Below are 27,315 nucleotides of genomic sequence, written 5' to 3'. Positions count from 1 at the left end.
TGGAAGTGGTGCAGAATCTACAATATGGTGTCTTTCTTTCTTCATTCTCTTGATTTAACTTTGGGTAAATTATATGAAACATAACAATTTTCATTAAATTAAAGTGATTATATAATGTATAAACATTAAAATATATAAAATAAATAATATAAATGTGTGTTTGTTTATTTATTTCTTTAGAAAAATTGTTAATGGTTCAAAAATAAATTGCCTAATAAAATTAGGTCTAGACCAGCTATTTATTTATTTATTTATGTATTTTGCGTTCCAGGATATTCTGAGTTTGCAGATGTACAAATGGGTCACCGGTTCTCCAAACGCAGGCTGGAGGGTCCAGATAACGTGTCCCCAGGTCGCTTTTCGGTGAGTGAAGAGGCTCCACCGCATTATTCCTCTTACAGCACCGGCAGTGAGACGACTATCACAATGGAAACGCCGACACGAAGACCCTCAGAAGTAATGAACTCCAGGCAGGACAACAGACGACCCTCCATATACAGCACCATAGATGCCATGCCGCATGTGGAGTTTTATGCCAACGCTACCGCCACGGGCCGCATCCGGCGCAGCAGGCCATCGCTGGAGACTCTGCGCAAGGCTGCTGATGTGGGTCATATGCTTAATAAAAAATAAAAATAAGAAAGAAAAAAAGAAAGTTGTTTAGGCCTACTACTAGTGTAATACTTAAGTAGCGGAGTTTGCCGTTTTAGGGCCGCATTTTTAAGACCCTTTATGACAGTAGCCAATTAGCCAAAGCATCCCAGGAGTAAGACAAAATTATTATTTTTTAAACTTTTATTTATTTATTTTCATTTGATTTTTAACGTAAGAGTGGGTCCGGCCATTTTAAACATGTTCCAGTTATTTAGCTGTGGTTATAAGTGGTTAATTACGCTGCTCGATGTTGCAAACTGGTGTTTGTGAACTTTAGTTTATTGTTGTATTCATAAACACATTTAGCGCAAACCATTTAGGTCTACTCAAGCCATACCGTTTATGCGCTTTGCTATTCTTAGTTAGGCTATTAATAGGCCTATTTTTAAACAGAATAGCCTAACTGCATGATATTTGGCCCAATGTTAACAGAACAGAATGTGAATAAAATACAATTTACTTTTGCGTTGGCAAATTGCGTAGGCTACTTCTTCCATTAAATCTAAGTTTATAACCCGAATACTAACCATAGCCTAATAAAACAATTTTTAAAACAAATAAGTGAAGTGAAGTGACATACGGCCAAGTATGGTGACCCATACTCGGAATTTGTGCTCTGCATTTAACCCATCCAACGTACACACACACAGCAGTGAACACACACACACACACACACACACAGCAGTGAACACACACACACACACACACACACACACAGCAGTGAACACACACACACACACACACACACAGCAGTGAACACACACACACACACACACAGCAGTGAACACACACCCGGAGCAGTGAACACACACACACACACACACACACACACACAGCAGTGAACACACACCCGGAGCAGTGGGCAGCATTTATGCTGTGGCGCCCGGGGAGCAGTTGGGGGTTCAGTGTCTTGCTCAAGGGTCTCACCTCAGTCGTGGTATTGAGGGTGGAGAGAGCGCTGGACATTCACTCCCCCCACCTACAATCCCTGCCGGCCCGAGACTCGAACCCGCAACCTTTGACTCTCTAACCATTAGGCCACGACTTCCCTAATAATAATTATAATCACCCAATTCAGTTGTAGGCCATAATATAAAATATTAAAAAGTATGATAAAAAAAAAAAATAAAAAAAAAAAATCACTAAAATCTAAAGACTAGCCTAATTGCTACTGAAACTACAGTCCGGTACCACAATATCATGCTACCCTGTTGTAACGTTGGCTACTTTTGAATGACTCTATATGAACTTAAATTGTGAATATGCATGCATTGGTTTAGGATGCAGAGTCCGGCAGTAACATGGGCGACTCTGGTAGGGGAAGCGTTTCTGTGCTACAGGAGACTGGAAATGAGTCTGAGGAAATCGGGACAGGAGGAAAGACCGCCCAGCCGGTGCGCTTTGGATGGGTCACTGGGGTTATGGTGAGAAACAGTGAAACCTTCACATGCGTGCATGCAAATGTCCAAACGCGCGCATGCATACACGCTCTGTTTCTGTCTTTCAGATTCGCTGTATGTTGAACATCTGGGGAGTCATTCTGTTCCTGCGATTGTCCTGGATCACATCTCAAGCAGGAATCCGTAAGCCTGTGTTTCTATTAATATATAAAACAATCCCGTAAAGTGGTTATTTTTTCACCTGGTCATTCTAGATAAACTGTCTGTGCAATGCAATAATGTGACTTCCTATAATAAAACCACAGGCTATTTACTTTGGTAAAGATAATGTTGCTCAAGAAATTCCCACGTCAAAAACCTTTTTAGGACTTCCCAGAACTGTGTAATCTCTGATGAACACTTATCTTGCATGTGTTTTGTCTAGTCTGTGAACTGGAGCTCTGTGCAGACATTGTGTCCTATTCATTTTTCCCCCCTCTACTTTAGTTCTTACATGGTTAATTATACTGATGTCAGTCCTTGTGACCTCCATAACGGCTCTGTCTGTATCTGCCATTTCCACCAATGGAAGAGTTTCTTCTGGTGAGTCACTCGACAAGAGCTTGACATCAAACTGATCAGATTGTGATTATCAGTGATGCTTTGCTGAGTATGTGACCCTGGACCACAAAACCAGTCATAAGGGTCAATTTTTCGAAATTGAGATTTCTACATCATCTGAAAGCTGAATAAATCATCTTTCCATTGATGTATGGTTTGTTAGGATCGGACAATATCTGAAAATCTGGAATCTGAGGGAGCAAAAAAATCTAAATATTGAGAAAATCTCCTTTAAAGTTGTTCAAATGAAGTTCTTAGCAATGCATATTACTAATCAAAAATGAAGTTTTGATATATTTACGGTAGGAAATTTACAAAATATCTTCATGGAACATGACCTTTACTAATGATTTTTGGCATAAAATAAAAATCAATCATTTTGACCCATACAATGTATTTTTGGCTATTGCTACAAATATACCCCAGCGACTTAAAACTGGTTTTGTGCTCCAGGGTCACATATAATTATATGACTTACTGCCTGGAGAGAAGTGTGCAACAAAAACTCCAATAGATTCCGACTGAAATGATTCGTATCTAGAGACCAGGGTACAGTTGTTTAAAATGTTTTATGTCGATTAGAACGATGTGGATTTGGAAGATTTGGTCCAGATCAAAACATTTGAACTACCCATTTTTTAAAGATTTGATACAATATCAGAATCAGAAAGAGCTTTATTGCCAAGAGTGTTTGCACACACAAGGAATTTGTCTTGGTGTTATGAGCTACCAGTACAGAAAGTACAAACATAGTGCAGACAACATATAATTAAGGTGATAAAGAACACTAATGAAGAGAATATACAATAATTAAGAATAAAAATAGTAATAAAAATAAAAATATACAGAAAAGAGACATGACCATAGACAGAACTGTGAATGTGCATGTGTCCTATGTACAGATGAAGGTTTGATGATTATTTACAGATGTACAGTACCGGGGTGTGTTATGTGTTGTTCAGCTGGGATACGGCCTGGGGGAAAAAACTGTTCTTGTGATATGATAGCTGAAATTCACATTTCTGTAGAACAACCTGGCCCAGAATATCGTAGTTGCCGCCACTAAGTGACAGTGACATGACAGACGGCCAAGTATGATGACCAATACTTGGAATTTGTGCTCTGCATTTAACCCACCCAAAGTGCACACACACAGCAGTGAACACACACACACACACAGCAGTGAACACACACACACACACTGTGAACACACACACACAGCAGTGAACACACACCCGGAGCAGTGGGCAGCCAATGCTGCGGCGCCCGGGGAGCAGTTGGGGGTTCGGTGCCTTGCTCAAGGGCACCTCAGTCGTGGTATTGAGGGTGGAGAGAGCGCTGTACATTCACTCCCCCCACCTACAATCCCTGCCGGCCGGAGACTCGAACCCACAACCTTTGGATTACAAGTCCGACTCTCTAACCATTAGGCCACGACTCCCCCCGAATCTAAGCAACGAGCGGGCATCATATTTCTTTACATTCTCTCTCATATCTCTCCTCCACCCATCAGGCGGCGCGTACTTCATGATCTCCCGTACTCTGGGTCCTGAGTTGGGGGGTCCCATCGGTGTGGTGTTTTCTTTCGCCAACGCTCTCGCTTGTGCGCTCAACACGGTGGGGTTTTCGGAGACCGTCAGAGATCTTCTCATTGTAAGAATGACTCAAATGAACACAGACTTCTGTTGCATGACATTGTTACGTGTGCATGTTATGCCGATTGTAATATGATAGCCTATATGTTTATGATGCAACAGGAGTATGACTCCCAAATTGTGGATTCAATCAATGACGTCCGAATTATAGGATCTATCACAGTCACTGCGCTGCTTCTCATATCATTGGCTGGGATGGAGTGGGAATCCAAGGTACAATCCTGAAAATAAACACGCATTTTACAGTACAGTCACCATAGGCTATATGTTTCTTATAAAACTTGAGTGATGCATTGGGAAACATCTGCATTCTGCTTTTGAATAATTGAATGTATGTATGTATGTATGTGTGTGTGTGTGTGTGCGCGTGTGTGTTTAATATACATATTACATATCACAAAGCCCTTGTTATGAAACTCTGACTTAAACACGGAGTCAAATTATCAGCCTATAATGTAGTTTTTTCCTTCTCTTTTATTCCTTCTCTCATAGACTCAGATCCTGTTCTTCTTGGTTCTTATGGTGTCTTTCGTCAACTATTTTGTTGGCACTGTGATTGCGCCGACTCCCCAGAAACAGTCCATAGGTGTCTTCAGTTACCGCAGTGAGTGTGAAGCGTGTCTGTTTGCATGCGCCGCATCCTGCAAATCTTTTACAACAAACTCTGTCAAGAACCAAATAGGTTTTAGTCCGTTCCTAGAAGTTTAATTGGTTTAGAAATATTTAACTTCTATAAAACCAGACAAGATTACTTAGTACCCTAAAAATAACTGTAAAGATTTATGCAATATTTGCTTGACAATAAAAGCTATGTCATTATTTACTCACTTGGTTTATGGGTTTGGAATGACATACAAAACAGTTATTTTTCTGTGAAACAAAAGCACAAATTCTTTTGCTTTATGACTTTAGTTTTGGTTTTTCAACTACTTTTAGGGTGTCTTTTTGTCCTTATTTGTAGTTTGATAGACGTAGTCTCTATAAAGTGTTATATGGGGGGAAAAAATGTTATGAAGTAAAAAATTAAATTGCACTAAATTGTTCAGTAATAGCATACAGGTTTAAAGCAACATAAAAATGGCTAAATTATGACAGGAGTTTCATTTGGGGTGATCGTTTCCTTGCAACACACTCCAGAAATGATTTTGCTAATAACTAAAGTATTTTGGTAACGGCATTGTTTTTTCCAGGCGAGATCTTCTTGGAGAACCTCTTCCCAGACTGGAGAGGTCAGGACGGTGACTTCTTCCGAATGTTTGCCATCTTCTTCCCATCTGCCATTGGGATCCTTGCTGGAGCAAACATCTCAGGAGATCTGAAGGTAATTAACATCTGCAAACATGCCAAAAACAAAGACACTACTACACTTTGAGTTCTTTACAGGTTTTTATTATTATTATTATTTATATATATATATATATATATATTACAGTTCTTGAATACATAAATGAATGAATAAAGTTGTTGTGACAGTGATTATGATTAGATACTTGTGATTATAGCTCTAAGGTTTTCATCAAACCCTGTGTTTGTGAACGTTTCAGGAGCCTGAGATTGCCATCCCAAGAGGGACACTGATGGCAATATTCTGGACCACCGTTAGCTATTTAGCCATTTCATCAACTGTAGGTGAGTATTTAATGAAGTTTACTGCCAAATTCACATGCCATTACGGGCAACGTGAGTTGAGTATCAGCACCAATGTTCAAGAAGTCTATTTATTATAAATAATAATCATTATAGGCATTTCTTCTAGCCAATGCAGTTAATAAGTATAATAACCACCTGTTCATGCTTGTAAAGCAACATTATTTTTTTTATAAATGAAACATCTTCACTTTTTCTTTGATTAATGTTGATACATTTATTATAGAGTAGAGGTTTAAAAGCCTGTGTTTCTCTGGCAGGAGCGTGTGTGCTGCGTGACGCCTCCGGTAACCTGAACGACAGTCTGCCGCTGAACTTCACCGAGGCGTGTGAGGGTCTGAGCTGTGGTCTGGGCTGGAACTTCACCGAGTGCCAACAGAGCGGCACCTGCTCCTTCGGCCTCTCCAACAACTTCCAGGTTAGCGTCTTCGGTGTGCTGCTGTCCTCTTGAGAAGACACCAGACACCAGTCTTCACACTGAAGGCTGTGAACTAGATTCATATTTTGGTGTGTGAATGTAAGACGGGTTAGTCTAGTGGTTATAGTTGATCCACTAAACATAAACATAGTGAAATACCCCTGATCTGACAGCCAGTGATCATCAGGAACTTCTACTGAATGGAGCAAAGCAAAACAGGAAAGAAAGTTTGATGTGAGAAGAGAATCAGTAGATAATGACACCATATTCGGTTTAACGCAAATGATCTACAAAAGATGTGGCCCAACCAGGGATTTTATTTATTTTTTCTTTTTATGATTTTTACCACGGCATTTTAGAGAATCCTATAGTAATCATACCTTGCTTTTTCTTTCTTTCTTTCTTAAATGGCTATTTTTCATTTTAAGTTAATTATCAGTTTATTGATTCATTCCTTCATTTTGGAAGTTGCATTCAAAATCTGAGTGTGTATATTTATATGGTTTATCTTGACAATATATAATTGTATGTTCACTACTCTTCTGAATCACTCTTTTAGACGCTCCACTGGTTTGACAGATGAAATAATTTTGCATTAATGTAGTTTCCCGCTCAAACCCCCAGGTCCTGATCCAGGTCTCCGGCTTTGGTCCGTTGATCTATGCGGGCATATTTGCGGCCACCCTGTCGTCAGCCCTTGCGTTTCTCGTTTCCGCACCCAAAGTCTTCCAGGTAAAATGGGATACTCTGAAATAGATAATAGTTAATATGCAACTTCATAAGCTCATCAAAGTGAACATGGCCTGTAAAATTCAAACAAAAACACTTTTCTCCCACCTCCTCTTGGGACAGTGTCTCTGTAAAGACAACATCTACCCTTACATCGGCTTCTTTGCAAAGGGTTATGGGAAAAACAACGAGCCACTGCGAGCGTATCTGCTGTGTTACATCATCGCCATGTGCTTCATTCTGATTGGTGAGTCGAAAAGCAACATAATATTTAACACAACTTGTATTATTCAAAGATAATGTACACTTATATATTACATGCACATTTGTTTATGGTTAACTGGAATAAAAAAAAAACATTTTAAACTTAATTTTTTAAGCTTTTATGAGCTCATTTTAATCAAGAGATGAAATATTTGCAGGATAATAAACTAGTGGAGACAAAAAAGTGTTTTTAAATGCAAAAGGGGACTAGTTGCAGCGAGACCATTTCCTTTATAAATTCTTATACATGTTAAACATGTAATCTTGATTTTAAATAAAATGTTGTAATGTTATACTTGAAGTAGTCTGTATGTTTATTGTATGAATCATTTGTAATATCTCCACAGCTGAACTGAACGTAATCGCTCCTCTGATCTCAAACTTCTTCCTCTGTTCTTACGCTCTCATCAACTTCAGTTGTTTTCACGCATCTATCACTAATTCACCCGGTGAGTACAAATGAAATGAGTGAAAATTAATCCTATTATTTAAGACTGAATAGGTTATATGTACATAAAATTACATTGAAGTGATTGAGATTGTTGCTGTAAGAAACTATTACACAAATTATGAATATTCAATGATAGTCAAACAAAAATGTAATGTGTAAACAAGCAATGCTTCCATTTAAGCTGCTGTTTGAAAGGCTGTTGAGTCCAGATCTACTGTATATTAACACTTTTTTCTGTTTCCTGAACATTTCTTGTGCTCATTATCAGGATGGAGACCATCATTTCGATACTTCAGCCCCTGGACGGGTTTGTTTGGTGCCGTTATTTCTGTCGTACTGATGTTCTTGCTCACCTGGTGGGCAGCGCTCATTGCTTTTGGTTTAATCATCTTCTTATTCGGCTACGTCGTCTATAAGAAACCCGGTGAGATGTTGACTATTCAAAATAACGATTGCACTGAATTGTGTCATTTACAAAAAAATGATGAGGATGTCTGAACGTTGTTGTGTCGTTCAAGAGGTGAACTGGGGTTCGTCTGTCCAGGCCAGTACCTACAACATGGCCCTGTCCTACTCCGTGTCTCTCGCAGGAGTCGAAGATCACGTCAAAAACTACAGGTCAGGTAGAAGAGGATGAGAACAAGGCCATGAGAGAAAGAAGCACAATCCATTTTTAATTCAGGTTTTATTGTGAATGATTAATCAGTGCATGCTATTACAATTCTTTTGTGTTAATGTTGACATCACAAAGGGGCTATTTAATAATGATAACCAATAGCGGAATAGCTATAGTCATAAATAATTATGTGATAAAAAGTAAAAATTATGACACAAGTCAAAATTTTAAAGTAAAACACTTTGACATGTCAAAATCCTTAGTTGAAACTGACAAATGAAAATTGAGACATTTTAATTTTGATTTAGATTTTTGATTTAGTCTATTATGAGATGATATCCATTTTTTGTCACGATTTCAAATTTTTCTTTCATAATTATGGCTTATATCAGTGGTCTTTTTTGTGTCATGTCTTTTTGTTTGTACTTTTTTATCTCAATATTTTGATCTCATAATTACTCAGTCTTATAATTATGATTTAACCAAGCATGATTTTATTTAATTTTTTTTGGTGGAAATGGGCTTCCATAGTAATGCTGAAAGATCTGATGGGGTCCTGTCCTGTTTTATCTGCTGAATGATCGACAGCAGTTCAACCCATTGAATAGCCTCACTTTCATTCACTTTAATTAAAATAATGTTTACCGTGATATAGGTCCATATATTCACTTGTTCATTATGTCTCATCAGGCCTCAGTGTCTGGTTCTGACGGGTGCTCCGACTCTGCGTCCAGCGCTGGTGGACTTTGTGGGCTCTTTCACTAAAAATGTCAGTTTGATGATTTGTGGCGAAATTCTCATGGTAAGAACCAGCAGAATGATGTAGAACTGCTTTAGTTTCCTTTCTTTGGCAGTTAAAAAACTTGAGGCAGTTCTGCCCTAAAAGAAATCATGGTTTTGTTTCTTGCTTTTAGGATGATGTGAAGTCTGTGTCTCAGCGCAATTCTAATGACATGGTAAAGTGGCTCAATCAGAGGAAGGTTCGTTCCTTCTACACGGCCTTCAAGGCATCCAGTCTGAGAGAAGGAGCCCGGCATCTTCTACAGGTTACTAACACCTCGATGCTTAGTAGAACATGAGTAGAACAGATCACTGAGCAATTTCCTTTTTGCATTAATTATTACATTCAGTTGTAATTTCAGCGAGACAATTACTGCAGTTTTTTTTTTCCTAATGAGTTTGTTTATTGGTTTATTTTGTTTAATGTTCAAAATATGCCCCCCCGCCCCCTTCAGGCTTCTGGTTTGGGAAAGTTGAAGCCGAATATACTGGTGATGGGATTCAAAATGAACTGGCAGGAAAGCAGCAGTAAAGGCATAGAGGACTATATCAACACTATATAGTGAGTGAAAATAACCTTGCACTTCCAGAGATTTGTACAGAAGGAAGTAACACATTTTGTGCACACTAATGCAAAATCTCAGAAACAAACATTATTTAACTTGTAAAGTGTTTATGCACCGTGAAAGTTTTAGTTCTTCTACGTCATGCTGTTTTTAATAATAATAATAATAAACTTGGTAAAGTGACCTTTTCTAAAGAGAATCTCTGTTAAGAATGATAATTTGGATGGAAAATATGGGAGGGAATGTGAAAATTGGAGGGCAAATGTGATGATTTGAGGTAAAAATGTTAAATTTGGCAGGAACATTTTTAAATTTGAAGGGAAAACATGCATAATTGTCTTCATGTAAATTACTGTGACCTGAAATTGGTCTTGAAATGTGACCTGGACATGTTTTTGTGAGATTCACTCGACTGTTTGCTCTCAGTGACTCTTTCGATTCCAACCATGGCGTGTGTGTTCTCCGCATGATGGACGGACTGGACATCCGAGACGAGTTAGAGACTGAGGGTATGTTGTGTTTGTCTGTGTGTTGTACAATATTTGATCAATTGCAGTAAGTGTATGCTGTGTGTTTGACAGTCAATCAGGCTTTCGAGGTGGACGAGGCCATAGAGTCTGACGATCAGATTTCAGATGCCGATTCAGGTGAATAAACTGATCGATGCGTCTTCTCTTTGTTCTTTAACCATATCTCGCTCCTCGGTTCTCCTTTCATCTAATTCTGCCCTTTCAGATGTCGACAACACAACGAACATGCCGATCGATCAGATCAAAACTGTGTTCCAGAGCAAACAAGGGAAGAAGACCATCGATGTGTACTGGATCTCTGACGATGGAGGTCAGACATGGATTGGAATCATTACAAGGCTTCAATTGTCATAATTTGGGTTTGATAACCCCTCAGTTAACACCAGACAGTTGAGTAATCCAGTTAAAGTCCTTAAAATCTCCCTTTCTTTGTCTCAGGTTTGACTCTGTTAGTGCCTTATTTGTTGACCAGAAGAAAATGCTGGAGACGGAGCAAAGTCAGAGTGTTCGTCATTGGAGAACAGCAAACCATGGAGAACGACCGCAAAGAGTGAGACTCCTGAATCATTTTAATCATCTCAACTATCTGGACCATTGCCTATAGGACAACAAAAAGTGGCAGAGGAGATCTGAATATCTCACATTTATTCTAGACAGGAATTTGATTAAATGGAAAACTTTCTCTAAAGTCTCTTGCTTCTCAGATGTTTCTTAGACAAATAAAGTTCCCAAAAAGCTCTCACGAATGTCTCAAACTGTGCTCAGATTTGCCTAGATATGCAAAAGTCTGCAATCAAAAGTCAGCTCTCGATATGAACTGAAGTTTTTGTCAAATTCCCCCAAGATCAAATGACCGCTTGCTGTTTCATCATTAGAATAATCTGATTCGAGCACATCAGATCAAATCATGAGGGTCATTAGAATCATTAATATTTCACCAAATATCATAACTGTTTGAATGACCGGAATCATCTAGTTCAGATAAATCAGGTTATCCGAATCATTAGAATCAACAGAATCATCAAAATAATCATTTTAATCATCTGAATCAATAGGGAATAATCTAAATCAACAAAATTATTAGTCAGCAAATTTATTAAACTACATAAATTCCTTTAGAATTCAAAGCGTCATTTTAAAAGCAAAGAGCATTTTGCATCGTCTGCTTGTATTTTGAAAATTTTAGATAAAAGTAGTCACTTACTGTGACTCTATACACCGATTTGTTCTTGAATATTTATTATTTAATAAAATCTCTTATCTTGCTCAGAATGATGACTTTGCTCCAGCGTTTCCGACTGGATGTTCATGATGTCATTGTGATGACGGACAGCGAACGGCCACCCCTGGCCAAAAAGTAGGGTTACCCCAAACTGCTCTGAATGTAATTCATATGAAATCAGTTTGAAGCAAAGAAAGAGATGTGGTCTGGTAATAACAACCAAAAGCTGTAACAGAACGTCTTTGTTGTCATTAGCATGAGGCACTTTGAGGAAATGCTCGCCCCCTTCAGGCTGAATGAGGGACAGCTGGACGAGAGGACGGCGCAGCAGCAGAGGACAGAGTTTCCGTGGAAAATCATGGACAAAGAGATGGACGCACTGAGACTCAAGGTGTGTGTGTTTGACCTCAACGTCCAGCTACAATAATAAATCCAACTCGCCAGCTCAAAGTCTCTTTCCTCCTTTGACAGTCGGAGAGGAAAGTGCGGCTGAATGAAATCATACGGAGGAATTCGAAGCACGCCGCGCTGGTTCTAGTGTGAGTATTGACTGTAAATCCATTAACCATTACGGGCTGCTGGTCAATGTGTAATTCATACACAAAGCACAATCTGATAATATTGGAGTCTCATAAATCATTCATGTTTGAAATGTAAGAATCATAATTTGAGGGTAAACACAACTGTTAATTATTAATAAACATGTGTGTTTTAGGTCTCTCCCCGTACCGCAGGCGGATTGTCCCAGTTCTCTCTATATGGCCTGGTTGAGCACGCTGAGCTGCGGTCTGCACTGTCCAGTCCTGCTCATACGAGGAAACCAGCAGAACGTCATGACCTTCTACTGCCAGTAAAACAGACACGCCATTTACTCACTCATCCTGCCTCTTTAAGGCAAGACACTACACACAAACTATTTGGCTTGTTTCAGAACAGTGGAAGGAAAACATTCAAAATACACTTAAGTGCTTATTTGCACTTTCTCTCTTTGTGTCTGTAGATTTCAGTTACAATCTATATCTTTAAAGGCCTGTTTCTCAAAATGAGTTCACTCCAGCAGCACTTACATTAAACCAAATTGTACAGTTTTATTCCTGTCTATATTCTGAAGGTTTCTGGATTTTCATGGTATTTTCTGATTTACGGAGTGAATCCCTTCGAGAATTTTGAACCTGGCTTCGTATGCAAATTAAGTATAAGATTTAGTAATGTGAGATATCAGAAAACTCGTAACACAAATAATAGTAATAATAGTTAATTATATAAAGTTAATATCTTAATTCATGAATTTTAAAACCTACCTTTATTTGAGGCTTGTGTAAATTTACCTGCATAAATATATCAAGTTTTCTGTTGAATGTTTTGTCTTATTCTTTTGACTCATTTTGCTTAAAGCTTGTTTTATGTATTATTGTATTACTATGTCTGTGATATGGAAGTCTTGTATGGTGAAAGGGAAGGTGCTGGAAGTAATTAAAATAAAATAAATAAATGAGTTTTTCATGTCAATGATAAATATTTTAATTTGTGCATTATTGATTATTTTTGAGCTTTGTGAGGGGGCTGCTGCGTACACAAACACAAACACACACACACTCCATGAAATCTGTGTTTATTTCAGCTGTAATGTTCTGTACATGTTGTGATGCTTAATTGTTTCTTTACGTGTGATTGAACAGCTTTTATAATGTTTTTATTCTTGGTGTAATGAGAAAATCAATGAAAGTTGACATGTTCGTCATTGTGCTAAATTGTATTTTTCACATTGAAAAGCAGATCAAAACATGCTTGTAATTCATAATAATCTAGTATTTATATGCAGTCAAAATGTAACTTAAATTATTCATTATAATGTTTTGGTCAATAAAGAGCAAATAAACTTATTTTAAAATATTATAATTGTGTCTTGTTTTAATTGCATTGAAAGGTCTAGCCTGAAATTAAGGTCCAGAGATGAGAGACAAAGAGCTTTCCCTTGTCTATTCTATCCTTTCAACTGAATTGTTAACCTGTATAATCAAATATAGATTATACAGACATAAGAACATGTCAAATAAACATGCATCCACAGTCATACAGTCATTGTAAAAGAGGATTAAACAGCTGATTTCAGTCAGACAGGACTTATAACATCTTTACATCGCTGGAACTGACAGCAGTTCATCAGTTTAATGATGAACATTTACTGGCAGTAGAAGGTCATGACATTCTCCTGGTTTCCTCGTATGAGCAGGACGGGACAGTGGACGCCGTAGCTCAGCGCGTCCAGCCAGGCCATATAGAGAGAACTAGGACAGTTGATATCAGGGACTGGAAGAGAACTGAAACACACACACACACATTCAAGATTCCTAAAAACACACACGACCAGTCACATGTTTGCTTAAATGTCTGAAATCAGTTACAATCAGTTATACAGACAAATAAAAATAGTGCTTTATGTGTGAACAAAAAAACTTGGATATGTTCTTAGAAAATGTATTTCTCACACCGTTTTATTTAGTTTAGAGTTGGTCGAGCAGTCGTCCAGCTTTTTCTGTTGACTGAAGTACTCATATTAAAAGAGTTGAGAAACCTTAACTGGTTTTCCTTAAAAAATATGCAAAGTTATGACAAATTGCGTGTGTTGTCACTCATTTGTAAGTTGCTTATTGATTGAACAGGAAAAACAACTGGAATGGTTCGACTTATCTATCTATAGGTTTATTTCAGTTCTATTTTTAGTATTATTGATAAACCATTACAGTTTTTGTTAATATTTTGAATTAGATCTTATTTTTATATATATTTTTTTTAAGTTTTTGTAATTTTGTTACGTTTTTATAATTTTAATCTTTTTAAAAAATCTATTTATCTATCTATATATATATATATATATATATATATATATATACATACATACAGTGGGGGAAATACTTATTTGATCTAGGCCCACTGACAAGGAAATGATCAGTCTATAAACTTAATGGTAGGTTTATTTGAACAGTGAGAGACAGAATAACAAAAAAAAAAAATCTGAAAAACGCATTTCAAAAAAGATATAAATTGATTTGCATTTTAATGAGTGAAATAATTATTTGACCCCTTCGCAAAACATGACTTGGTACTTGGTGGCCAAACCCTTGTTGGCAATCACAGAGGTCAGAAGTTTCTTGTAGTTGGCCACCAAGTTTGCACACATCTCAGGAGGGATTTTGTCCCACTCCTCTTTGCAGATCCTCTCCAAGTCATTGAGGTTTCGAGGCTGACGTCTGGCAACTCGAACCTTCAGCTCCCTCCACAGATTTTCTATGGGATTAAGGTCTGGAGACTGGCTAGGCCACTCCAGGACCTTAATGTGCTTCTTCTTGAGCCACTCCTTTGTTGCCTTGGCCGTGTGTTTTGGGTCATTGTCATGCTGGAATACACATCCACGACCCATTTTCAATGCCCTGGTTGGCTTCAATGCCCTGGCCCTGACGGTACATGTCCCCGTCCATCGTCCCTTTGATGCGGTGCAGTGGTCCTGTCCCCTTAGCAGAAAAACACCCCCAAAGCATAATGTTTCCACCACCATGTTTGACGTGGGGATGGTGTTCTTGGGGTCATAGGCTGCATTCCCCTCCTCCAAACACGGTGAGTTGAGTTGATGCCAAAGAGCTGGATTTTGGTCTCATCTGACCACAACACTTTCACCCAGTTCTCCTCTGAATCATTGGCATACCTGGACATGTGCTTTCTTGAGCAGGGGGACCTTGCGGCGCGACCGTCCTTCACGGTGTAGTGTGTTACCAATTGTTTTCAAGATCCTCCCGTGTAGTTCTGGGCTGATTCCTCACCGTTCTCATGATCATTGAAACTCCACGAGGTGAGATCTTGCATGGAGCCCCAGACCGAGGGAGATTGAGAGTTATTTTGTGTTTCTTCCATTTGTGAATAATCACAGCAACAGTTGTCACCTTCTCACCAAGCTGCTTGGCGATGGTCTTGTAACCCATTCCAGCCTTGTGTAGGTCTACAATCTTGTGCCTGACATCCTTGGACAGCTCTTTGGTCTTGGCCATGGTGGAGAGTTTGGAATCTGATTGATTGATTGCTTCTGTGGACAGCCGTCTTTTATACAGGTAACAAGCTGAGATTACTCCCTTTAAGAGAGAGCTCCTAATCTCAGCTCCTTACCTGAATAAAATACATCTGGGAGCCAGAAATCTTACTGATTGATAGGGGATCAAATACTTATTTCACTAATTAAAATGCAAATCAATTTATAACTTTTATGGACAGCACCTGAGTTAAATATATGAGTGTCACAGCAAAGGGTCTGAATACTTAGGACCATGTGATATTTCAGTTTTTCTTTTTTAATAAATCTGCAAAAATGTCAACAATTCTGTGTTTTTCTGTCAATATGGGGTGCTGTGTGTACATTAATGAGGAAAAAAAATGAACTTAAATGATTTTAGCAAATGGCTGCAATATAACAAAGAGTGAAACATTTAAGGGGGTCTGAATACTTTCCGTATCCACTGTATATATATGTATATGTATGTAGCAGAGGACTGCGGGTAAGTGCTGTGCAGGATAAACCTCAATCCCCAACCTCAAGTGGCGCTCTAGCGACTGACGCTAGTGGCCGTGGCCTTTAGCCTCGTTAGCGGGGCGAGTAAGGACCGCTACATATATTATATATATTAGGGGTGGAATGATACATGTATTCGTATCGAACCGTCACGGTACGGGCGTCTTGGTTCGGTGCATGAGGCCTTACAACGAATACAGGCAATTCACCCTCAATCCAGAAGGGGCGTCCGCAATAATGCAACTCTGTTTGATAGCCGTCAGCAGAAGAACAGCGAATGCCACGAGTTGCGCACTTGAAAACAAAGCCCACTAGGCAGTGAACTCTGTGCTGATTCTGAACGCGTCTCTCACTGACTTTAAAGGCTTGAGCACTCGACTGTTGACGAAACTCAGCTCAATGAAATTCGTGTATCCTACCTCTGTCATTCGGCACAAATAAAAATATTCCATAATTATTCCATATTTGCGATGTAACGTATCTGAATGCTAAACTATTATTTATTATGCAAATTATAGGCTTCTGTCGCATTCCAACGGTGACACAGAGGCAGGTGCGCTGATGCTTGATTCACTGTATTTTATTTTGATAAAGTACCAACTGTGCTGTCAAGTTAGCAATGCTGGAACTGATATGTTGTGTGTGTGTGTGTATGTTTGCTCTCTCCGGCACGATCACTTCAACTGTTTCCTTATACCAGCAGAATCAACTTAAACTTATTGTCTTATTAATAAAGCATCGCTGTATAAAGGTCTGTTTATATTTGTGTACACTCACAATGAAAACATTGTGCTTTTGTAAAATAAAGAAAGCAAATAGGATGTCGCTTTCTGCCATTTGAGTTTCCTTTCTGTGAACAAATTAAGCGTGTCGCAAAAATGAACTGAAACTCAGCATATATAGGCTACATTACGTGTCACACTGTTTTTTTTCCCTTGTTTATCTGTAAACTAAATCAAATATATTTCAAGAATTTATTCCTTGTATGTATATATGTACTACAGATTATACGTATACATATAATTTAATAATATTTAGTATTTTCACATCTAGGTGGAATTTCATCTAGGTCTGATCAAAATAAATGAATAGAATTTATAGATTGAGTAGAATAGATTTTTTTTTTCCTGTTGTACTGAAATCGTATCGAACCGTGACCCCCGAACCAAGCTATATACCGAATATATTACCATTTTATATATATATATATATATATATATAATGGTTTTAGTTAACGGCAATAACTCTGATCTGTACTCACATTACAACCAGAGCAGTGTGAATTGAGTTCTTCTTGATAATCTCGTTTAGTCTCACTGTGCTCTCCACCTGATAAAAAAAAGACTGATGATCATACTCAAGTCAAATTGATTTACACATTATTTCAATGCAGCTTCACAGAAACAACCTCCTGAGACCCTGTGCCCTCATATGAGGACATGATATTTTATTGAGAGTGCAGCTCAAGACTGGTTGCCCACTGAAGCTAAGCAGGGTTGAGCTGGTCAGTACCTGGATGGGAGACTTCCTGAGAAGACTAGGTTGCTCCTGGAAGAGGTGTTAGTGAGGCCAGCAGGGGGTGCTCACCCTGTGATCTGTGTGGATCCTAACGCCCCAGTATAGTGAAGGGGACATTATACTGTCAAAAAGCACCATCCTTCGAATGAGACGCTAAAACTGATACCCTTTTTCCACCAAAGCAGTTCCAGGTGCTAGTTCAGAGCCAGTGCTATTGCCGGTTCTTAGTTGGTTCGACTGGCGAGCGCTTTAAGAACCGGTTGCTTTTCCACAGGCTAGAGAGCCAATACAGAGCCAGGGCTTACGTCACTGAATATGGCAAAATTTCCAAAATGGTGTTGTCTGGTTAGCACATGTTGCAGTGTCAGCAATTAAAAAATAAATAAATGCTTGTTTTTGTTACTAAAGGTATATTTCAACCCATGCAAAAAAAAATAACGGTTTAATAACATATCCTAGATTACTCTTAACCTGATTTTAATACATTTCTTGAACAAATTGATATAAAATAAGCTACAAAGATATTGTGGTGACATACAGTATATGTCACATTGGGCTGATCAACTTATAAAAGTAGGTGGAATTTTGATGTGACATATTAAGAAAAATGGTAATGAGCTGCACAGTTAATTTAGCTGATTCAATTATGTTAGTGTTATATATTTTCTGCTGCTCGATTCAAATCACATTTTAGCAAATCTACATGCATGTTTAACATGTTGACCTTCAGTGTGAGGTAGTTATTTATTTTTATTCAGTTTGCAGATTTTAAAGCTGTGAAAAAAAAAATATATATATAAAAATTAATTTCTGGTTAAACCATATACCTGAAAAGGTAGAATTTCGTTATGTTACAAAAAGAGTTGTTGTAAAATGTAATGGTCACAATTATGTGGTTTTGAAATATGTTGTGACAAAGCAAATAAAATGCAAACACTGTATTACTTCTGAAAAAGGTTTTTGTTTTATCTTGCCAGAAAAGTAATCATTTGATATATGTTGTGGAAAAGTAAATATACATAGGATTTTTCTTTTTCTTTTTTTCAATTGAGAAACACATGCCCAATGTAGCATAAATGTATCATAAACGCCCAACGTCAAACAAACGTAACATTACAGATCTTTCACAAGGAGGGGTTATATTTCAAAAACAACTGCAGAAACATGTTATAAGTGGTCCATTTGGTCTGTTTTAAATGCCCCATAATTTTCCTTTAAGGAGAAATTGGTTCGGGTTCTTATGGGTTAATATGCAAATTAGATACAGTTCATAGATACATTGTATATAATGGTAAAACCCGTTTATGGCAATTTTGCACACATTTTGCATAAAGAAAAATGGTATATCAAATCATTCTGTTATATCTTTAACACTATACTGTAGTTGAGGTTGATCTTTATACAAAGCTTGGTATAAAAAATCCTGAAACCTAAAAATGTTTTGGTGATTAAAAAAACTAAATAGTTTTTGCTTATGCATGTTCATTCATGTCTTTTTATTTGTATTTTTTTAATTGAATCCCGGTGTCCTCTACTGAGGACATAGCATAGCATACTAAAAAATATATAATTTTTCAAAATTTTTATTTTTCAATTTCAAAAACAATTTAATGACATGAAACAATTACTACATTTTACCTTTTTTTTTTTCTCGGGTCTCAGGAGGCTATAATGTATTATTGCTTTAACACTGAGACGTTTTACTTGCATTCAAATCCCCACACACCACCAAATACACACACACCTTTGGTTTAATGGCCTCCAGGTCTTTGTTGGACACTTTCCATGGACTCAGTCTCTTGAGCTCCTGTACATCTCCTCCGGCCTGTTCCTCACTCAGCCTGAAGGGGGCGATGGATTTCTCGTACCGCTGCAAACTACAGGAACAGAGAGGAAGTAAACCACAAGATCTATAGAAGATGCATTTTCAAATATGTGTATTTATGAGAACGTTTGCACGTTTCTCACTTTTTAGCTAGAGGAGGTTTATCCACGTCTGTAATCACGACAATGTCCTCGATCTCCAGCCGGAATCTCTTCAACAGCATCTTCATACTGCAAAGATGAACAGGTTTGAAGAACCGCCGTTTCTGCACTTCAAAACTAGACATGTAGTTACAAAAATGATGATCAACTCACTCTTTACGGTCTTCCTCCATGGTTTCTCGGCCTCCTAAGATAAATACTCTGAGCTTGCTCTTTTTCCAGCGGTTTCTTCTGGTCAACAAATACGGCACTAAAAGAGTCAGACCTGAAAGAGAGCAATGGAGTTTCACAGTGAGAAAACAAATATGGAAATTATTTTCCAAACTAATTTTAAGTAGACAGCCACGTTTCACCTCCGTCATCAGATATCCAGTAGATGTCAATGCTCTTCCTGCCCTGTTTCGTCTGAAACACCGATCTGACCAGCTCATTCGAGCCATCGTCAGAAATATCTGGATGGAGAGTCAAAAAAGGAGGTTTATTTGGTCAACGGTCACATCAAATGAAGCTCAATTGAAACTACACAGCTTTGTTATTATAATAGAAGCGTTCTGATTGGCTGACTGAGTGATAACATCAGGACTTCAAGGGTTGATTATAATCTTTATTATTTGATTTTCTATTATTTTATGATGATGTTCTTAGTGTTTGTCAAATTACATTTATAAGCACAGAAAATGTGTCACCTGAATTCTGGTCGGTCTCGTCCTTCTCACACTGCGGGACTTCATCTGCGTCGAATGCTAGATTGTCAACTGCAGATGATCTGCCTTCAGGCAAAAACAAACCCATATCGGAGTTGATTTTACGACTCAAACTGCTGTGGTGACCCATTTTCAGGTCATCATACTGTATAAAACACACACCTGCACTTTGCAAATCATCCATTACGTCCAATCCGTCCATCATTCTCAGAACCGCGACACCGTAGCTGGAGTCGAATGCGTTGCTGAGTGAAAAAACATTCAATAAAATCAAAATATGAAGAAAAGAGTGCAAATAATTCACTGATGTTTATGAACAAAAGCAGCAGCTCACCTGATGGTGTCGACGTAGTCCTGTAAGCTCTCCGGTTTACATTCCTGCCAGTTCGTCTTGTAGCCCAAAACCAGAGTGTTTGGCCTCAGTTTACCGAGACCTGATGCCTAGAAAGATGATTGACGAGAAGAGCAAAGACTTTGTGTGAAGAACAGGACTAGGAGAAGAAACAGTCCTGAAGCTAGCGACAGTCGTACCTGCATGAGGTTATGTGCGCCCTCTTTCAGACTGTCAGCGGCGAAGGACGTGTAGAAAGAACGAACTTTCCTCTGATTCAGCCAGTCCACCAGCATATCAGTGCTGTGCTGCGGGAAACTGGACTTCTCATCCTCCTGGAAGCACATGAGAACAAAACACTGCCTTCACATCAGTTTTTGAAATATATAAATTATTTTATTTAGCAAGGAAGCATTAAATTGCCGGTTTATCTGAATAAGACAAATGTCTCGTACCATGATAATGTTCCCACAGATCATCAGACTGATGTTTTTGGTGAAAGTCCCCACAAAGTCCACCAGAGCGGGACGAACGTTTGGAGGGCCGGTCAGAACGAGACACTGAGGCCTAAGAGAGCGTTTATACGTGAGCGGCTGGTGGATTACGATTCAAAGCTGTCAGTTTGCTAATAATCTTTACCTGTAGTTTTTTACGTGGTCTTCCACACCATTCAGAGACATCGAGAAGGACAAAGCCATGTTGTAGAAACCCGCCTGATAAGACGTGCCCCAGTTCACATCTGGACACACGATCAGACAAGACAGCAGTCAATGTGTTCACATATCATGCTAATTATTATTATTTTTTTTAATGGTCATAATCTGCATCATTTACTCACATGGTTTTTTATAGGAGACATAGCCTAAGAGACAGAGAACGATAGCAAAAGTGATAAGAGCGGCCCACCACGTGAACAAAAACATGAGGATGAAAGACAAGAACGCAGCAAACAGAGACGTCCATGGACTGAAGTAACGATACTGCGGCCGCCAACCTGCAAGAGATGATAAACATGATTATCAGACACAGATAATGGGCTGAATTACGATGATAATGATGAGGTTCTCACCAGGTGATTTGGTGACTGATGCATGGAAGCAGCTGAAGTTGATGAGGCCGTAAGAGCAGAGGAAGAAGTTGGAGATCAGAGGAGCGATTGTGTTCAGGTCACCTGAAAACATGAACATGACACCAAACGTTAAAGCATTCACAGAGAGAACTGATCTGGAGGAGATCCAGGACTCACCGATGAGGATGAAAGCCAAAGCGATGATGAACATGAGCACATAGCCTCGTAGAGGCTCGTTGTTTTCCCCGTAACCTTTCCCAAAGAAGCCGATGTAGGGGTAGATGTTATCCTTACACAAACACTGTGAAAAAAAACAAGTAACGTTACAATCAACTTCATGTTGAATAATAAGCATTATTATCAAAACAGACACACTTTATACCTGGAAAATTTTGGGAGCGGACACCAAGAAACCCAGTGCTGACGACAAGGTGGCGGCGAAGATCCCGATGGTGATCAAATGGCCAGATCCTGAAACTGTGGCAAGAATCTGGAGAAAATAGCCATAATATATTTCATCCATCGCCAAAAAGACAAATAATAGTACATTTCAAATGTTAAAATATATAATTCTGAGCCATATTTCAGTAGTTTTAAGTATTAGTTTAGTAAAGCACACCGCTAATGCCAAGGTCATGTGTTTGATTCCCATATAATGCATGAAAATCTAATTTTCAGCAGTCAAGAGTTCACCTGTGTGAAAAATGCAATCACCTGGAAATGGTTTGCCAGTCCAAAGCTACATGTGCGGTTCTGTTCACACTGGTCAAAATTCCAGCCAAGTTTACAGCCCAGGCCGGTGCAGTGGATAGAGGAATTAAGCGCTAAACTATCATTTAGACTGCCAGATGCATCTCTTACAACACTTGCAGCTGAGGGGAAATAGAAGGACGTGCTTTAGTGAGCAGCTCATCAGTCAGATGCACATTTCATTTCACAAGAGCTTAATAAATGAAAGGACGAGAAATATTTTTAATAGTAGTAGATGTATGCATATTTTGGTCATAGGCATTTTTTCATTACGATTAATTCAACTTATTTCTAATTTAGTAAATATCATGTTACAAAAAAACATGCAATTGCAGCTCATATTATTTACTTAAAAAAAAATATATATATATAATTCACCCTCTAATATCAACATAAACATCAAACAATTTGTGTCAGTCGACCACTTATGTCTAATCTCACCAACTGTGACTGAGATCAATAAATAGCTCAAGGTGGTCCAAAATATGGCCAGCAGGGTCCCTTTAGGAATACCACCCGATGGATCCTGGAATAATAAGGACATTTATGTCATTTCTCTAGTGTTTTAAAGGCTCATTAACTTTGGCACCAAAACAATAAGCACGATTAGCAAGATTACCTTGAGATCTCCACAGATGTTGACACCGGACAGAATTCCTGTGGCAGACGGGAAGAAGATGGAAAACATCCTGAAGAACGATCCATCGTTGCCCCGGAAGGAAGGCAGCAGATTCTCCATGAAAATCTCAGCTGCGGAGAAAAAAATGGTTAGGTTTTACTGTTCCTTCAGCAAATGTTCTGACTGTGAACCTTCTGCAGTATGCTCAGATATTTACAATAACAGAGTCCATAAATTTGGGATAATCCATGCCATCTTTGCTTTTAAAAGAAGAGCCGGCAAATATGATTATCCCAGTCTCTGGTTGAGGCTGGTGGACCGCCATCACAAGTCATAATTATGGGATAAAATGTCAAAATTATGACATACTAAGAGATAAAAAGGTAAAAGTTATGAGATAATTGTTAGAAAAAAAATGACATGTTAAGTAAATTATGAGATAAGAAGTCACAATTAGGCAAAACTATGGCATAAAGTGACAATTAGGAGATAAATAAGAAATTCACATACTAAGTCATAGTTGGAGCTTTAAAAAAAAGTCTAAATTATGACAGTCGTTTATGAGACAAGAAGTTATAATTATGAGATAAATTATGTCTAAATTATGAAAAAATATAATAATTAATAATTATGAAAAAATGTCTAAATCACAACATACTAATATATAATTTTATTTCATAATTAATACTATGTTGTGAATTCAATTTTATTATGATTTTGACATTATTATGTTTCATCAAAGTATGATTTGTTTCTTATGGTTGAACTGGTCTTTAATTGAATGTGTTTTGTTGTAGCAGGGCAAAAATATCAACTTCATAATTTATAAACAGGAGATTCCTGGATGCGCTCGAATGCTGCATTAGATCAGGATCTTGTGTACTCACCACGGTAGCCAAAAACCCCCAAAGCCTGCTTCTCTATGTTGGGGGGAATGAATGTCCCCACAAAATAATTAATTAAGGAGAGCAAGAGTGCAATGAAGAACAGGATCTGAGCCTGTGGTGGAGAGAAAACCAAGAAGTACCTTGTCAGTTATGCTGCCAAAAGAAGCAGTATAATGGGAAATGTGCAGAAACAGGAGTAGAGGAACTCACCTTCGCCTCCCAAGCCATGCCAGCGAAGGTGATGCAGAGGAGGAGGATGACAGTAATCGTCCCTATGATCCTCACATCATTGACATCGTCCACCATCTGAGCGCTATTGTCCTGAGAAGAGATAAAACGATCCCGAGTGAAATAGTAACACCTGTGCTTTCTAGAAGACACAGAAATAGCACCAAAAGACTAGTTTTTCTTCATAAAAGGTCATCAAGTTGTTGAATAAAATATTGAAAGTGCATGTATGGAATCAAATTGTTGCTGCTTTTTCTTTCAAGCAGCTCTCTGAAATTCCCATATTTTTATTTGTGAGTGTGTCTCACTTTGAGAACATCTCTGACGGTCTCGGCGAACCCCACTGTATTGAGTGAACAGGCGAGAGCGTTGGCGAAGGCAAAGAGCAAACCGATGGGAGCTCCGAGCTCCGGACCCAGACTCCGAGAGATCATGAAGTATGTGCCACCTGGAGGAAAGACCACTTATTGTTATCACTTCTTCTTCAAAAATACACCACACTACATTTGTTTTAATCAAACATTTCTTCTTGTGGTGAACAAATAATTTCACTCACCCGAGAAGACCTTTCCATTGGTGGAGATTGCAGACACTGAGGTTGCTGTAATTGTTGTGATGGTGACAGACATGAAGATAATGACGTAGGTCAGGACTGCAAGCAAAAAGGCAGAATTTGAGGAATTCCTGTGGTACAAATATTAAATGTCTGTAGATATGGCCTAAAGATCACAAATTTGACTGCTTAAAAGGCATTTGAGTGACTTTAACTGAATTTAGGATATGAACTGAAAGCAGATAGGGGACTGACTCACTGATTCCGGCTTGAGACGTGATCCATGGCAGCCGCAGGTACATAATGACTCCCCAGATGTTCAACATACAGCGAATCTGAAATTAAAACACAAAACTAGCACTTTGATTAAAGAATCCAATCAATGGCATACATCATGTACATTTTTATTGTGAAGTGTTCTTAAGTAAATCACATAACACCAAATAATAATATTTATAAGAGCATTACTTGATAAAAAAATTAAAAATCTGGTTTCACTGACCTGTAAAGTGCTCACATTAGAAATTGTCTTGCTTTACTTCATTTTACATTAATTTTGATTTTTTTGCTATATACTGTTTGTTATTTATGCATTCAAATCTTCAACAATTCATAATATTTTATTAATCCTATTGTTTTCATAAACCTATGAAAATGACTATGGGGAAAATGGGAGCTGAAGTCCAGCCACATCCAGTCAGAGTTTAGTGCTATAAAATTGAATGTGGACCACGGTGCATATCTAAAACCCTAGAGGAGACACATTGGGTCTTTTTCTGAGGACAAAAATCTAAAATTATGCATTAGCTCATTAATAAACATCTAGCATAAACAACTTAAGATGAAAGACGTCGTGTTTATAACTACTCCTTTCTCACCAGGACTCCCAGAACCCATCCAAAGCGAACGAGCTTGACTTTGGGCCGTCCATCTTCCTCTGGTGGTGGAGGAAGATCATCAGGGTCCGGCTGTTGACAGCAACATCCAGAGAATCAACATCAAAATCAAGTGTTGTGTACAATATTCAATTATACTTATATAATTAGACATGTTTTTATATTCAAATGTCCACTTATGGAGCTTTACTTACTGGTTTGCGCAGAATATCCAGTGACGGTCTGGTGCTTTTTATACGTCCTGACCATGTGTCTTTGGCATAAAATTCATATTTTGGCACGGGGTCGAGCGGATTGTAGAATGACATTTTTCTCTTGTCCTCCATTCCATAATCAACCTCTCCCATGTTCACGCTAATGCCTTGAGGCGGGATGTTGCTCTCCGAATGTCGTAGTCCCGAGATTACGTTTCTGATACGAGCAATACATCTGGCCATGCTGGATTCAGTGAGACTTTTGCCTGTGTATTTCGTCCCCTCTTGCTTTAATTCTTCAGCAGATCTAAACGGTCCCTCAGATCAGAAATCACAGTTTGTTCCAGCAAGCCAAGTGGACATGAACAGACCTTCCTCTGCTGTCAGGAAGTGTGTTGCATTTTCTTTTATACCTTAACTGTGTATACTCACATCCACCCACCCACAAATACATTATTATACACACATAGACATTGTTGCAGAACCATGACTGGCGGCTGTTTGTATTGTGTACTCATGGTATCTTTGAAATCATGTTTGGAAATATCAACAAAGTGGTTTCACATAGATCTATCAAACAGAGAATGGTCTGCCAAGATCAAAACTCTTGCTCAGTCATGTAGAAAAAAAGCCTCGATTAATATAAAACTAGTCAATATTACAAGAAAGAAAAAACAACACAACACAAACAAAAAACACTAAAGTTTGGACATCTGAAGATCAGATCTTCTTCTCCCAAAGTCACCAACATAAATGAAGTGATTACAGATCATGCTGATGTGCTGACAGACACTGAGTTTACTGAGTGTTTTGCATGATCACATAGTGGTTAGATAGGACTGGAAACCAACGTGTCATAAAATTAACCATTTGATGAGAAATGTTCAGGTTCATATTGAGATCTCTGACACATTGTTGAGATCTCTTCTAAAAGAGGAGACATGAAATTACTGTAGTGTTTTTCTCAGATCTGAGAAACAGGAAACTCTAAGGCTTTGGAAGCCTCTGAACACATTTTCATTAAATACAGTACATTAAGACCAGGCTGGAAGTATATTCTCAGGACAAGAGCTTTGTTCATGAATTGGAGCATGTTGTCAAACGTGTATTATGTTGTAAATCTTATGCATTCATTTAATGTTGGCCAAAACAATGGTTTGTTACAGTATGTTTTAATAAATAATTTGTAGTTTACATTAGGCATATACAAAACACTCTAATGAACTGATTGAGTTGTGCGCTTAGCTGAGCGCATCTCAGGGTCTGCTCTCCCCTCTCTGCAGGACATCTACTTCAAACGCTGCAAAAATAGAGCTGTTAAAATCTTCAAGGACTCAAATCACCCTGGTAACCATCTATTCACTTTGCTTCCATCTGGTAAGCGCTTCCGTAGCCTGATGGCAAAAACTGAGAGACTTAGGAGGAGCTTCTTCCCCCAGGCCATCAGGCTCCTAAACTCTAACTCTGTGTCATAACATCACATGACTCCA

The 27,315-nt window shown here is 38.4% G+C and overlaps 2 protein-coding genes across 2 annotated transcripts; one reads left to right on the top strand and one right to left on the bottom strand.

Annotated features, from left to right (window-relative positions):
* Positions 1-297: 297 nt before the first annotated feature.
* On the top strand, positions 298-12,386 carry LOC306866355 (solute carrier family 12 member 3-like; the record flags this gene model as incomplete). The annotated part of the gene is made up of 26 exons (XM_079411515.1): positions 298-606; positions 1,935-2,078; positions 2,162-2,237; positions 2,541-2,636; positions 4,168-4,307; positions 4,412-4,522; positions 4,802-4,913; positions 5,500-5,630; positions 5,854-5,938; positions 6,217-6,374; positions 6,999-7,106; positions 7,227-7,350; positions 7,715-7,816; positions 8,087-8,242; positions 8,337-8,436; positions 9,125-9,236; positions 9,349-9,480; positions 9,670-9,776; positions 10,207-10,289; positions 10,362-10,427; positions 10,516-10,620; positions 10,749-10,860; positions 11,581-11,667; positions 11,788-11,923; positions 12,004-12,071; positions 12,248-12,386. 26 exons carry the CDS (start codon positions 298-300, stop codon positions 12,384-12,386), a joined length of 3,099 nt encoding a protein of 1,032 aa, XP_079267641.1.
* Positions 12,387-13,714: 1,328 nt separating this feature from the next.
* Positions 13,715-26,068, bottom strand: slc12a10.3 (solute carrier family 12 member 10, tandem duplicate 3; the record flags this gene model as incomplete). Its single annotated transcript, XM_079426690.1, has 26 exons — positions 13,715-13,853; positions 17,352-17,419; positions 19,353-19,485; positions 19,577-19,663; positions 19,748-19,859; positions 19,948-20,046; positions 20,281-20,360; positions 20,457-20,543; positions 20,633-20,739; positions 20,830-20,964; positions 21,085-21,196; positions 21,269-21,368; positions 21,468-21,623; positions 21,699-21,800; positions 21,876-21,999; positions 22,081-22,188; positions 22,413-22,570; positions 22,890-22,974; positions 23,068-23,198; positions 23,955-24,066; positions 24,165-24,275; positions 24,491-24,630; positions 24,739-24,834; positions 24,995-25,070; positions 25,614-25,703; positions 25,826-26,068. The coding sequence occupies 26 exons, from the start codon at positions 26,066-26,068 to the stop codon at positions 13,715-13,717; spliced, it is 2,991 nt and encodes a 996-aa protein (XP_079282816.1).
* Between the last annotated feature and the right edge of the window lie 1,247 nt (positions 26,069-27,315).

Source organism: Barbus barbus, assembly GCF_936440315.1.
Source record: "Barbus barbus genome assembly, chromosome: 1".
NCBI lineage: Eukaryota > Metazoa > Chordata > Actinopteri > Cypriniformes > Cyprinidae > Barbus > Barbus barbus.
This window is presented reverse-complemented; position numbering and strand designations above follow the sequence as displayed.